The following is a 14,871-nucleotide window of genomic DNA, read 5'->3' as shown; positions in this document are numbered from 1 at the left end:
CAAATTTCTTATGAATCCTCAACTCGTCGCAAAACTGCTTGAATTCCTCATTGTCGAACTGTTTCCCATTATCAGAGATGAGCGTATGAGGAATCCCATAGCGGCACACTATATTCTTGAAGACGAAGTCTTTGAGCTTCTTAGTAGTGATCGCGACCGAAGGCTTAGCTTTGACCCACTTAGTGAAATAATCCATTACAACCACCGCATACTTGACACCCCCTTTACCGGTCGGCATGGGCCCGATGAGGTTAATTCCCTGCATAGAGAATGGCTAAGGACTGGTCATTGTCATTAGCTGGTAGAAAGGAGTTCGCGGGACATTCGCGAATCTCTGACACTTATCACACTTCTTCACAAAGTTGAAGGTGTCCTCGTGAAGTAGGAGCCAATAATATCCCTGATGGACAATTTTTTTGGTGAGAGATCGTGCAGTAGTATGATTACCATAGATCCCTTCATGTATCTCTCTCATGATATAGTCTGCTTCATCATCGATTACACATCGGATGAGGGGAGTGCTAAACCCTCGCTTGTACAATTGATTCCCGATAAGTGTGTAACGGGTAGTTTTAGTTCGCAGGATTCTTGCCTCAATCTTATCGTTGGGCAGAGTCTCATCTCGGAGATACTAAATAAGTTGAGTGATCCAAGAAGTAGATTCGGTTGTAGCTACTATTTGCTCAGGCGAGCTGATGTTGGGAACCTCGATGTACCGAACTGGAATGTTGTCCGGGACATTGGAGTGCAGTGAGGAGGCTATTTTTGCCAAAGCATCCGCGACAGAGTTACTATCTCTTAGGATTTGATTGATCATATAATGCTTGAAAGGCTCGAGCATGACCTTAGCTTTCCTCAAATAGCTAATCATGTTCTCTTCTTTGGCTTAATATTCTCCCAGGTTCTGATTAACAACCAGCTGGAAGTCGCTATAGATGTCAACCATTTCGACCTAATTTCTCTTGCTAGTCGCAAACCAGCAATTAGCGCTTCATATCCGGTCTCATTATTCATAGCTTTGAATCCGAACCTAAGGATTCCATGAATCCAAGTCCCTTCGGGACCGAGGAGTAGAAGACCAGTTCGGCTCTTCTTCTGTTCAAAGACCCATCAACATAAAGGCTCCAAGTTGATGAGTTCTGAACAATTTCCTAAACAACTTCATTGGTTGGCTATTCGGGTTCTCGATCTAGCTGATAGGAGAACTCTAAAATAAAATCAACAACAACTTGCTCTTTAACTGAAATCTTCAATCTGTAATGTAGATCGAACTGACTTAATTCCATAGCCCATTTAAGTAACTTACCCAAAGCCTTCGGCTTCTAAAGAACTTGTCTAAGTGGGTAGTTGGTCAAAACATGGATGGTATAAACATGGAAATAAGGTCGCAGCTTCCTGGAAGCGATCAGCAAGGCATAGGCTAATCGTTCCATCTGTGAATACCGAGTCTTAGCATCCAGTAGTTGCTTGCTTGTGTAATACACTGGCCATTGAACTCTACCCTCTTCCTGAATGAGAGCTACGCTAACTGCATACTGAGAGACAGACAGGTAGATAAATAAGATTTCCTTAGGAAAAGGCTTGGATAGAAGATGTGGCTTTTTGATATGTTCTTTTATGCTCTGGAAGGCTTGCTCACATTCTGGAGTCCATTCGAACTTCTTGTTAACCCTGAGTACTTTAAGAACGGCAAGCAACGATCTGTTGCTCTCGATATAAAGTGACTAAGAGCCGCTATCTTCCTATTCAAGCTCTGAACTTGCTTTCGATTTGTGGGACTTTTCATATCTAGGAGAGCTTGAATATTCTCGGGGTTGATCTCAATCCCCTAGTGGTTAACCATATACCCCAAGAATTTCCCTGTGGATACTCTAAATGAACACTTATGAGGGTTAAGCTTCATTATATATCTTCGGAGTACGTCGAACATCTCAGCGAGATGTGTTATGTGATCTGAAGCGACATGCAACTTAAGCAGCATGTCATCGACATAGACTTCCATTGATTTTTCAATTTTCTCAAAAAACATACAGTTAACCAAATGCTGCTAGGTTACCCCAGCATTCTTCAGATTGAAAGGCATGACCTTATAATAGTACAGTCCTCGATATGTGATGAACGAGGTATGCTCCTTGTCAGACTCATACATCGGGATCTGATTATACCCCTAGTAGGCATCCATGAAGCTTAACAGCTCATGCCTAAAGATGGCGTCCACAAGCTAATCGATCCTAAGCAAAAAGAAACTGTCCTTCGGACAAGATTTGTTAAGATCAAAGAAATCAATACACGTTCGCCACTTGCCATTGGGTTTCTTCACCAAAACCGGATTGGCGACCCAACTCGGGTAATAAGCTTCCCGAATGAACCTGTTTGAGAGGAGCTTAACCACCTCAACTTTAAGAGCAGCATAGTACTCGAAGTCCATGGCTCTTCTCTTCTGGCGAACCGGCTTGACCGTGCTGTCCATGTTAAGTACATGACATATTATATTCAGGTTGATCCCAACCATATCAACATGAGTCCATGCAAAAACATCAGTATTTTGCTAAGGAAACTCGTTAAATCTGCAGCGAGCTGAGGGCTGAGATTACTCCCGATTCTGTTACAAACAGAGAACTGATTGTAATTTTCTCTTGTATTGCATTGACAAATTATACATCAATATATAGGAAAATAAAGAACTAATCTAGGAAATAAATAATCTAATCTAGGAAATAAAAAATCTAACTTCCTATTTTACAGATTTGTTCCTATTATGTATTGATTACAATCCTAATATCCTATTATAGATTTATACATTCCTATTTTACAGATTTGTTCCTATTATGTATTGATTACAATCCTAATATCCTATTATAGATTTATTCACTTAATCATGTAATATCTGTAAGATTTTGCATGATTATCTACAACAATCTACAACACTCCCAATTCTCAACACTTACGTCAGCTCACTCTAGTTGATAGATACCTCAGACAAAGACTCAACCGACCCACTATAGGAATACTCCTGAACACGAGGATCTATGCAGTCTTCCACTAGACCTGGCTGTGGTTCGATCCTGCTGATTGTCATTACCTGCTCGGGAATGCCCACTGGCTTCCCTTTCCCTTTGCATGTCATCTACACTGCTTTCACATAGCAGTCGCAAGATTCGCTCTAAGACCCTTTCATTTCCCCACAACCCGTCGGAGTGGGGAATTTCATCTTCAGATGATAGATGGAGGTGACGACCTTGAAACTTCGCAGTAACGATCGTCCCAGAATGCCATTAAAAGCGAACGGGCAGTATACCACTAAGAATTCTGTCATCTTGGTCACTTTGTTGGTCTCACCCAAAGTGACAAGAAATGCGATCGTACCTTTAGGAATCAGATGATCCCCAGTAAAACCACAGAGATAGATAGAGGCAGGCTTCAGATTTTCCTTGTCCAATTGCATTTCCTCAAAAGCTCATTGAAATAGGATGTTCACAGCGCTACCATTGTCCACTAGTATCCTATGGACTTCGCACCGACCTATTTCAAGTGTGATGACAAGTGAATCCTCATAGGGATGATGCAATCATACTGCATCTTTTTCTGAGAAGGTAATCTCTTCTTCTCTGCGAACCTTAGTGGGTCATGATGCTGTGCTCATCACACTTCGAGGTCATGGCGAGCTTCTTGAGCGTACCTTTCCTAAGCACCTCGAGAATTCCTTATGAGGTGCAGTCCTCCAAAAATGATCCCCACGAAGTAGAGACTCTTACGACCCCGATGTTTCTTCCCTTAGTCCCCTTAATCCTTCTCCCAAACAAGAGTCGGACCATCAACATACTGCTTAAAGTGCCCCTGCTCAATGAGGTCTTCAATTGTTTACTTGAGAGCTTGACACTCATCGGTGTGGTGTCCATTATCCCGATGATAACGATAATATTTCTTGTTGTTTCTTACTAAAGGGGGGTTGTTCATGGGGGTTGGCTGTCCAAGCAGGCTAGCTTCTTCTAACTTGTCTAGAATGGCAGAGGAGTATATTGATTCTTGTCGCGATCGCGACGAGGAAACTGGGCATAAGATTTCTTGGGCTCAAACTGTTATTTCTTTCCCTTCCGCTTATTGTCATTAGCCCATCTATGACCAGCTCTTCTACTACCCTCCCCCTGTTATAAGCACTGGTTGAAGGACTAGGGTCGTGGCGATTAAGAGCGACCATAGAATTCTCTATTCGGATGTACTTTTTAGTAAGGTCGTAGAAGTGGGTGAGGGAAATGTCATCCTTGGATTGTAGCTTTTTCCACAGGTCGGTCTGTGGGCGAACTCCCGCAATAATGAGAGTGAGAACAGATTCTTCAGGCGTGTTAGCCACCTTGTACAGCTCTTTATGGAACCTATCAATGTAGGACTGGAGAGATTCATTCTTCTCATGCCGCATGTTGCTCAGATAGCTTAATGGCATTGAGAACTTCTTATTTGCTTGGAAGTGTCTCAAGAATAACGAGCTCATTTGCTGCCACGATTTAATAGATCCTAGAGGAAGCGATCTAAACCAGTGCTTACCGTGGGTAGTCAAGCTCACTGCCAAACAGCGACATTTAGCCAAGTTGGAAGCTTGGTAAAGCTCTATGAGGTATTTAAACTCATGAAGGTGATCTTGCAGATAAGAATTCCCATCGAATGCTTGCATATCAGGCATTCTAAACCTTGATGGGAGAGGAGCAGCTAACACTGCTGTAGAAAAGGGAGACACATCAACGACCTGCCCACGCTTATTTTGCTAAGCTCTAAGCTGATCCAGAGCTTGCTGTAACTCCTCAATCTGAGGCAGCAGAGCTACTTGAGGATCACTTTTCGCAACGTGGGTTCGACCCTCATGATTACGATTGAGGAAAAACCGTAGATCGGACTCTTCCTCACCTCAGTTGGAAGCTCCGGTGTGCCTTGACACACGCTGACTAGAGCTGTGTGAAGGCAATTAATGGTTTGGGGAGTTATCCCTACCTCCACGGTGGTCAAAACTGACCCGCGGTTGGTAGGGGTTTCCCTGCCTTGCACTCTTGTGGGGGTGCACATGCAATGTCTCGTGGAACGGTTCATGATGCGACATATCACCAAGTCACAAAGCCATAAGTATTCTACCTGCTTCACGACCGGTATTTGCTGGTCCCTTGGAGCCTTTCGGCCTATTACCTGCCACCTACTTTCCCTTGTCTTTACGCGTTGTAGTGCGCGCGGCATGAGCCTTTGCCCGTTTCCATGCTTTAGTGCGACCTACAGGCGTCTTTGATGGTGGCACCGTCTTGTTGGACTTGGGTGGTATGACCTGATCCAAACAGTTTAACGTTCGGTTAACTGTTTGGAAAGTATTATTGAATCTCTCCAGGTAATCCATCACAGCTAGGTCGAGCTGTGAGCTCGAAGGAATATCTGTCGTGGTACTAAATCGGGGGCACTTTAGGAGAAGTGTCATCTTGTACCCAAAGGACTTCCTCGTTGTTGGGACTAGCTCACTTGGTTTCGAAACCACGAGCCATTTGTTAGCGAACATAACCAATTAATCAGAGATTCCTGATGAAGAGTGGATACTAAATTAGGCCCTCATTCTAGCGTCAAACTGTTGATGCTGGAATTTGACACCAACTATTCGCACGTGTAAAGTGCTAAGCTGACTTAGAAATTACACGTGAATGAGAAATGAAATAAATAAATGGGAGATGATTTTTAAAATGGTTCGGATGCTCAAAATGAATCTTACGCCCATTGTCTTTTTATAAATGAGAGATTACAATCAGGTCGCGAGTAGCAATCAGAGAATAGAGGTACAGAAAGGGAGAGGGAGTGTTTACGTTATCCGAATCCCGAAAAATAGCGGGGAGCCCTCTATTTATAGTAAGAGGTTTTTGGGTAATGATTACAAGTTTGTAAGCAGGCAGGTGTCGTACAATTCCTACCCTACTTTCCATTGGTTGATTGCACATGAGATCTCCTTAAATCGTGCAGGGCTTTTGCAGGTGGGTGACCCCCAGCCACTCACAAGCCAAATTTTTACCTGCCAAGTTGATGACAGTCTTACTCCTTCTGTCCTTGGACAATGTGGCAGCGCCTAGGCAACACAAAGCTTTCTTGAACTCTAATTGGTCCTTGCTGACATAAGCATGCGTTAGTCCTGATTTTTTAGGCATGACAATTATCATTACGTCACCAATATAAATATTGTACAACTCTTTTATTGTGTATATTTTAAATTTGAATAAAATCCATATCTAAGGACTCAAATTTAAAGTCCTGAGTAATAAAAATTATAGGACGTCCTAAAAGAGAAGAATTCTATCGATTATTTATATATATAATATATATTTATTTATTGAGATGCGAATGTTTATATATATATATATGTTTTAAAGCTTTTATTTTAAGGCGCGTACCAGATTTTAGTGATTAGTAATCTTGTAGGGATCTTTAGGTTTTGAAAATGATCTGATCTCTCCTCAAAGTTTGGGATATTTTTTACCCAGGTATTTAAGAAAGTTACAAATACGCCCAATTTTTTCCCTCCCAAATTTTGTTCCCAAAAAATTTAGGTTTCGGAGCTCTGAACGAGCACAGGAGGAAGGAATTTGATGCGAGTTTCAGAGCAATTATGTATTCAAGCGAAGAAATGATACCTCTATTCTCTTCTTCAATGGATCCTCCGTCGCAACAACGAGAAGAAGAGCAACCCCCACCGTACGAACACATTCATCAAAACGACTTCTTTCATCGAAAGTAAGTTAACTTCTAAATTATTCGTTTATTTTCTCCAGTGCTATTAAATTAACGAATTAATTAATTAATTCTTCAAAATTCGTAGGCATAAGAAGCAGAAGGAAGAGGATATTGCCGTCTGTGTATGTAAATATGATCCCAGTAATCCAGAGAGCGCGTGTGGTGAGAGGTGTTTGAACGTGTTGACAAGCACTGAATGTACTCCTGAATTTTGTCCTTGTGGTGTTTTTTGCAAGAATCAAGTATGTTTTCTTTGTTTATATTTATATATGGATTGAATTTTGTTTTGCAATTACTATGAATTTGATTTTGTAAGCATATATGGTGGTTTTTGTTGAATTAGCGCGATGAATTGCGTTTATAATGAGTTTTTTGTAAACTTTAGTGAGAGTTCTTTGTGTTTCTATGAATTAGATGATCAAGTCGATTTTATGGTTGGAAGTTTATCTTTTATGGACTAAACAGGGATAGGGTTATACCCATGTGGGACCCATTGTGAATTGACCAATTGTGAACTGTCACGTCAGGATTGTAAGAGAAAGTTTGTGAGAGAGGGTTGTTGGTGTAGTATTATTCTTCTTGTTGTAAGAAGGTGTTGTTTGTTGTTAGGGATTTTGCATGGAGTTTCTTAAGATTTAATTAGAAATCTTCTTTTAGGAGGTTTCTACCTTTTCTGAAAAACAAGGAGTCTGAGATTTATCCTAGTTTTCAAATTTTGGGTATGGAGAAGATGTTACTGTTTTGAAGTGAGACGTTTTTATGATATGTCGGTATTTGGCATGAATTTATGTGAGATTTAGCCTAGTTTTAAAATTTTGGGTATGGAGAAGATGTTACTGTTTTGAAGTGAGACATTTTTATGATGTGTCGGTAACACTGTCCTTTAGTTTTGGCTTGAATTTTTGTGAGATTTATCCTAGTTTTAAAATTTTGGGTATGGAGAAGATGTTACTGTTTTGAAGTGAGACAGTGTTATGATGTGTCGGTAGCACTGTCCTTTTGTTTTGGCTTGAATTTTGTTAGAGTTTATTTGGTTGGAATGTTGGTGGCGCCTAAGTATGCTTGACGGGTTTGAGATTTTGGATGTTAATAGATTCTCCATGAATAAATACACAGAGTAATCTTTAAATATTGGAAAAATTGAGGGGCAACTAATAAAGGCAGTGGTGGTTAGTAGCAAAACACATATATTTACTCAAGTAATCCTCTATGTAGATGAGGTTGCACATTTTTGTGTATGCACGCATGTGTCTATATTCTTTTGTTTGCATTTATGTTGTTATATTTGTGAGTGAGGGCCTCTAATGTTTGAATTTTGACTGCTTTTGTTCTCTCTCTCTCTCTCTCTCTCTCTCTCTCTCTCTCTCTATATATATATATATATATATATATATATTATGTACTTGATATAAAAAAAAAATGAAAAATTTTTGGTACTTTCTTTGTTCTTTATGTGCCTTTTTTCCTTTATATGAAACTATAACCTTTCTAAGGGTTTGTGCAAGGTGGATATTATAAGTTTGCATGAATTTTCTTACTTAGAAGAGATACCTTTCTTGTTGTCAACTTTGTTTTATACTTCTCTTGATTTCTTTTTCATTTTCCCAAGAGCAGATATCTATGAAGTGTATGTAAATTGATTTCTTAACAAAGAGGAAAAAATATTATGCATCCACATGCAAACTTCATTTTGTTACAACACATATATCAAAACTACCTTGCCACACCCTCAGATTACTATTGCATTTATGAGTGGACATGTAGCTTTCTTCCATGCATTTATTATGTTGTTTACTTGCATAAAATATTTGAACAGTGGCATTGTCACAACAAGTCTAAAGTTTGATGATTTTTTGTGTTCCTGAGTTCCCTGTCCATGCATTATGAAGATAATATTGTTATTTTCTTTTTTCTTGGTGCAATTATGATGTTACATATGTTAACTGCTTCACAGAGATTTCAGAAGTGTGAATATGCTAAGACAAAGTTGTTTAAAACCGAAGGCCGTGGATGGGGTCTTTTGGCTGATGAGAATATAAAGGTATTACTTACCAAACTAGCATTATTCTTGTTGTCATCAATAAAGTTTTCATTATTGATTTATTTATTTTTTTATCCTCAGCTGTTGAAAAAATTACTCAATAAGATTATTTGAACATTCTTGATTGTAAGGGCAATATCAGGATATCTTATCTGCTTATTGTATCTATTGTAGGCATGCTAGCATTTTATGTTTCATAGATTTTTTAAGGCATATAAATGCAGTTTTCATCTTTAGAACATATTTTATCCTGATTCTTCTTGTGTAAAGTTGACATGATACTATTGGAATTATTTTTGTGTGTTACCATTTGCTTTTTGGGTTATATTGCAGGCAGGCCAATTTATTATTGAGTACTGTGGTGAAGTGATATCATGGAAAGAAGCAAGGAGAAGGTCCCACACCTATGAAATTCAAGGTGGACAAAAAAGCATAAAATTTATGTTTATATTACTTTGTTTTCCTTTTCTCTGGAAACTAGTTTCATCTTTTTGTGTGGCCTGATGCAGGTCTGAAGGATGCATATATCATTTGTCTTAATGCTGCTGAATCCATTGATGCTACTGTAAAGGGTAGCCATGCTAGGTTTATAAATCACTCATGGTGAGACACTTAAGTGAGAGCAAAAGTTGGGGGAAAAATAGAAATACTATTGTCAATAGTTTGAGGCACTTTTACTGATAACAGTTGTTCAAAGTTGACATTAATTGATTCTTCTTTCTAGTTTTCAGCCAACCAAATTGTGAGACAAGAAAGTGGAATGTATTGGGAGAAATCAGGGTTGGAATTTTCGCAAAGCAAGATATTTCCATTGGAACTGAACTAGCATATGACTATAATTTTGAATGGTATGGTGGCAACAAGGTTCGCTGCCTCTGTGGTGCAGCCAGCTGTTCTGGATTTCTTGGAGCAAAATCTCGTGGTTTCCAGGTAAACTCTGAAAGACTTTGATCTGTAATAAATTTTAGTTCTGAAGAAATATGCAAAATTGTCTGACCCCATGTGGTGTGCTTGAAAACTGAGGCCATATGTAAAAATTGATTTTTACAGAAACTGTTGCTTTCACAAGTTCTTGTTCAAATAGTTCAAGTTAAAAATATGCTTTTTATATAGCAGTAATTGTAATTTATGGATATAGAAGTAAACATATGAAGATGTCTTTCCCACCTATCTGACATGCTAATGTCAACTCAATGTGCAAGCGAATTGTGACTGATTAAATAATGGCATCGATTAGGTGGTATCTTTATTAGAAAGTTACTTATTTTGCATGATTCACTGTTTAGAATGGACATGCACATTCTTTGTATTTTGTCCAGATTATGTTTCCAATGTCCTGCATGCAGCTGATATTTGTTGTTCAGCTCAGACTGTAATCTGGGAGGTTGACATTCTATTTTAGCTGAGTCCTGGGTGCCAACCTATTTGACGAATTGGTTCTAAGGAACACTTTCATAAGGATTTTGAAAGAATGGGTAACCCTATTAGAAATGAAAGGCTTTATATGGCACCCTAATTGGTGAAAGCTTTGGTTCCTAATATCAGAGATACATCTGTCCAGAGATATGGAGAAGATTTAGCTTTAGTGCTATGTGTCAAGTAATGATAAACATAAATTTCAATCTGCTTTATAGTCTTGGTTAGTCAGTATTTAGTGAAGTTTACCTCCTGTGAAGATTGTCTAAAGAGAATGATGTTGGGGGCTTTCTTAATTGATTTGGGCATCAGTGGGCCAATTGTTCTATTTCGTACAATTTTGTTTTTAGCTTTCTCATGGCATTTTACTGCTTTGTTCAGGCCATATTTTTTTAAAAGTGAAAACTGAACCTCTTTTGTTGATTTAGTTGTAATAATCTATTTTTGCCAATGTGCTGCAAATTCTTAACAGGAGGATACTTATCTCTGGGAAGATGATGATGACAGGTAATTCATTATCCTTAATGATCCATCTATTTGCAACTTGGCGGTTCCAATGCTTTGAGCTAGTGATTATTATCTAACTTTTTGATTTTTTTTAATGATTCATTCATTGGCGATTCCTAGTCTTCATCATAACCATTTTCAGGTCATGAGTATATGTCAGCAATATACTTGAATTTACACATATCATCTGAAAATGATTATTGACTTGGCCACCCTGGCTGGTTGAGTTGGAGTAGGCCAGCTAGTTAGGCACTTAATAATATGGAGGATGGTTTGGGACAGAATTTAAATGTGCCTAATGTACACACCTTGACTTTGGGCAAAGTTTTTAGAATAATATGGACTTGGATGACGGCTGAATTTCTAGCATTCTTAATTTTTGTACATGTGAGAAATTTATACCTAGAAGGACTCTTTGCCCTGCAGCTGTAGAGGCTGCACAAACAGTTGATGCACCACCCTCCTTGTTCATTACTTACCTAGCTGCATTCTCAAAAATATGATTTTAATCACTGAAGAATGGGACATAAGTCAAACCAAATGCTAAAGCCTAATTTCCTTGGAAGGGACCTTACAAAGCCCTAACCATCTTAAACTTGGGTCAGATTACCTTGAGAGAAGTTTTGAAACCCTAAGAGCCTCTAAAGTATTGTGCTTGGAACTCTTTTGTATATATCATGCATGTCAAATACATGTCTGCTTGCTGACTTGTATTCTCCTCTCCCTCAGCAACATAATAACTACTTCAGTAACATACCTCTGGAGTGTGATAAATCCTGATATTTGCACATTGTAAATGTAGAGAATGTGATGGGGAGGGTGGTTTACATGATAAGGGTAAAGGTCCTTCGTCAGGCAGTTAGTGACCAACTCCTTGCTGTTCTAACTGTGACATTGTTGTCCAGTTTGCTTCCGCAGTTTGCCTAACAGTTGATAAACGTTCCTGAGGGACTTCAGAACCTAATTAATCTCATCACTGTTTTCACTTAACTATTTTCGACAGAACCCACTTAAGTCTTCAACCGATTGCTGACCTGATGCTATTCTTAGAATGTGAAAGCTGATATCAGATCACGAGGAAGTTCTAGGTTTCTCAAATTTATCAAATTGTTGCAAAAGTGGACCTTTTTTCTCTTTTCTTTCCTGTTGTTGCCATAGAAGCTCATGAAGTTTAGTAAATGTGTACGTAATGTAGATTTCTCTTCAATATTAAAACCTTTTTGCATATGGTACTTGAAACTCATTATTAACTGCATTTTTTTTCTTTTTCAGTTCCTGGGGTGCTTTTTAGGCACCAACTTCTGATATACTTTTTCCATATGTTTCTCTTGACCTGCCTGTTTGGTTACAGGTATTCGGTGGAAAAGATACCACTCTATGATTCTGCAGAAGATGAGCCTTTCACCAAGCTTCTCAAAAGTATGGATTCATCAGAACTTGAAATTGATGCCAATGGGAAAAATGACTTTGCCATGGCACTGAGTGTTGGTGTTAAAAGTGAACCCCTGTTGGAATCTACTTCTCTTGTTGTTCAGCCACCTGAATCAGTTCCAATGGAAGGTGTAGTTGTGAATATTGTACCAAAAACAGAAGAAAATGAAGACACAAAATTGTATTCGCAAGACACTCAACAGGCCTTTTCACAAAAGAATGCAATGATATCTCGCATCAAAAGTAACAGTGCATGCCGGAACTATCACATTGGTCCAGGCCCTGTGCCAAGGAAAAGGTCACAGCCGTATTCTAATGGAAAGTCGAAAAATCTTGCACAAAAGCAAGTTGATGCAAAACATGTTGCCCAACTCTTGGCATCAAAAGAAGCACAAGAGGAGATTCTCAGAAATGAGGTACGAATTATGCCTCTCTATGATAATAGAGTGGAAGAACTGTTGTCATTTTAACATTAAATCCAATGAGCTTCGTGAGATCCATTAGGTTGGAGCAAGTTACAAAAATTTTCATCTCCCCTTGAAAATTCTGAGTTTTCACAGGAAATGAAGAGGGAGGCCACCTCCCAGCTCTCGTCCTTGTATGATGAAATACGCCCAGCCATTGAGGAGCATGAGAGGGACAACCAAGACAGTGTGGCCACAAGTGTAGCTGAGAAATGGATCGAAGCGTGCTGCTTGAAACTGAAGACAGAGTTTGATATGTATTCCTCCATTATAAAAAATGTTGCCTGCACTCCGAGAAGAACACTCGACCCAGTGAAACCTAGCGGCGGAGACAATCCCAACGATGTGAAGTATTTGGGGTTCTGAAAGAGCTGGTAACTATTCCCTTATATCCATTCTACTTTAATTTATCAAAGATTTAGAAAGTATGAAGTCAATTTTTAGCTTCTTTATAGGGTTTTTCAGCTTCCAGATTCTAGCACTAATCAAATGCAACTTCAATCTCAGAAAATCCATGTCATGTATATATTATTTTTATCTGTTATCTATCTTAAACAATTAATTCTGCCACATTAACATCTTTTTTATCTCAAAAATCATTGCGAGTGCTCTCTCAGTATGTTTTTGTATACTTCAAAAAGTCCATGATCGATCGAGTACATTTTCATTAATTTATACATATCGACTATTTAGTGTGCAGTCGATGTAATACAATGAATTTAAATTTTTTCGAAGATTGGTATTGATGCAGTAACATTATGGAATTTAATCGATAATTAAGCCCCTAATTGCCGGTATAATTTGGTGGGCTTGTAGTTGTAGCGTACCTTACACTTCTATATGGTATATTATGCTATTATTTAGTTACAAATCCAGTGTTGTCTTTGATTTTTTTTTTTTTTTTTTTTTTTTAATTTTTTAATAATGGTTGAAACCTAAGCAAAACCGCGTGGGTCCCTTGGAAAGTTGCCACGTAATCACTGGGCCTGTTTTTCAGTCGGGCCACGCAGGGTGATTTTGACCCTCTGAATTTTGTGAAAATAGTTACTGAATTTGAGGTTGATGACCTTAGTCAATTCTTTATATGTTTAATTCAAATTCAATAATAACGTGTTTAATACTTATTTTGGACTTTTCTTCTTAAATTTACGTATAAATTCATGTTTAAAATAGTTCTCCTAAAATACTTTACCTTTGTTATTAATGCTATAAAGAAAAAAAAAAATTAAATCTTTATTAAAATAACATAAAATATAAATTACAAGAGATTTTTCTATATAAAAAAAATAATACGTTACATTAAATTTGATGGTATTGTTGAAGATGTAACATTTTATATGATAAAGGCCTGATATGTAGTTTTCATTAATATTCCTCATCATATTATTGTTATTGAACAACAACATAATATGAATGACCGATATTATGAATAAACAAATATTTTATTTTTATTATTGTTTTTAATTTTTTTTTTCTTGTTTTAAATATTTCCAACTATTAATTCTTCGTTCTTGTTTAATTTATTCAAAGTCTCGCTTATATTAAAGAATTGTGATATAGATTAAAAAATAACCGCAATCTTCCACGTCGTAAGAATAAATATTCATCTCTCAATTAATATAAAACCTAATAAAAACTCTATGTTTGGAATTTTCAAATCTCATACATCAAATTACTCTTTAACTAATCATACTTAGAAACCTAATTATCTAATAATTCAAACAATAAGTCAAGTGTTCTTCTTCTCGACATCACCTACCATTCCTTTCTCTATATCATCAACCCTTCTTTTTCTTCCTTCCCTACTAGAATATTAAATACACCATTTGAAAATACTAAAATCAATCTATCTGTTCTGATAATATTTAATATTTATAAACCATTTTTCTCTGTATTAATCGTAAATTATAAACCATTTATCAGAAATTCAATATACGTTATCATTTCATCATATCTTCGTCACTTTGAATAAGGCATACATACATGGTAGAACTCAGAAGGTAACATTACCTTGACAATGATCTTTAAATCAAAGTCAATTTGAATCATTAAGTTAGAAAATGAGATAGTTAAAAATATGTTACATTTATAAACTTAATGTAGCTATCACAGTATTTCTTATATTATAGTTATAAGATTTATTCCATGTATTATTTAAAAAAAAAAGTTGAATACATTGACCCAAGTTTGAAATAAAATAAAATCCCTTGATACTTTTGAAATAACAAAAATTTATTTAAATCATTAACAAATAATTAGAATTTA

General features: G+C 37.4%; 1 protein-coding gene across 1 annotated transcript; it reads left to right on the top strand.

The window, feature by feature from the left end:
- Positions 1-6,411: 6,411 nt before the first annotated feature.
- LOC116146632 (histone-lysine N-methyltransferase ASHH1) lies at positions 6,412-13,235 on the top strand. Its single transcript, XM_031432039.1, has 9 exons — positions 6,412-6,747; positions 6,833-6,989; positions 8,702-8,788; positions 9,122-9,206; positions 9,298-9,391; positions 9,520-9,718; positions 10,677-10,711; positions 12,063-12,558; positions 12,703-13,235. The coding sequence occupies exons 1-9, from the start codon at positions 6,623-6,625 to the stop codon at positions 12,970-12,972; spliced, it is 1,548 nt and encodes a 515-aa protein (XP_031287899.1). The 5' UTR covers positions 6,412-6,622; the 3' UTR covers positions 12,973-13,235.
- The last annotated feature ends 1,636 nt before the right edge of the window (positions 13,236-14,871 follow it).

The sequence above is a fragment of the Pistacia vera genome, unplaced genomic scaffold (assembly GCF_008641045.1).
Source record: "Pistacia vera cultivar Batoury unplaced genomic scaffold, PisVer_v2 Contig115, whole genome shotgun sequence".
NCBI lineage: Eukaryota > Viridiplantae > Streptophyta > Magnoliopsida > Sapindales > Anacardiaceae > Pistacia > Pistacia vera.
This window is presented reverse-complemented; position numbering and strand designations above follow the sequence as displayed.

Excerpts from the sequence above, each read along its gene's own strand:
- LOC116146632 (XM_031432039.1), top strand. The coding sequence starts at position 6,623 with ATGTATTCAAGCGAAGAAATGATACCTCTATTCTCTTCTTCAATGGAT. Across the intron at positions 8,789-9,121 it reads TGGCTGATGAGAATATAAAG|GCAGGCCAATTTATTATTGA; the intron begins GTATTACTTACC and ends GTTATATTGCAG. Across the intron at positions 9,207-9,297 it reads CCACACCTATGAAATTCAAG|GTCTGAAGGATGCATATATC; the intron begins GTGGACAAAAAA and ends GGCCTGATGCAG.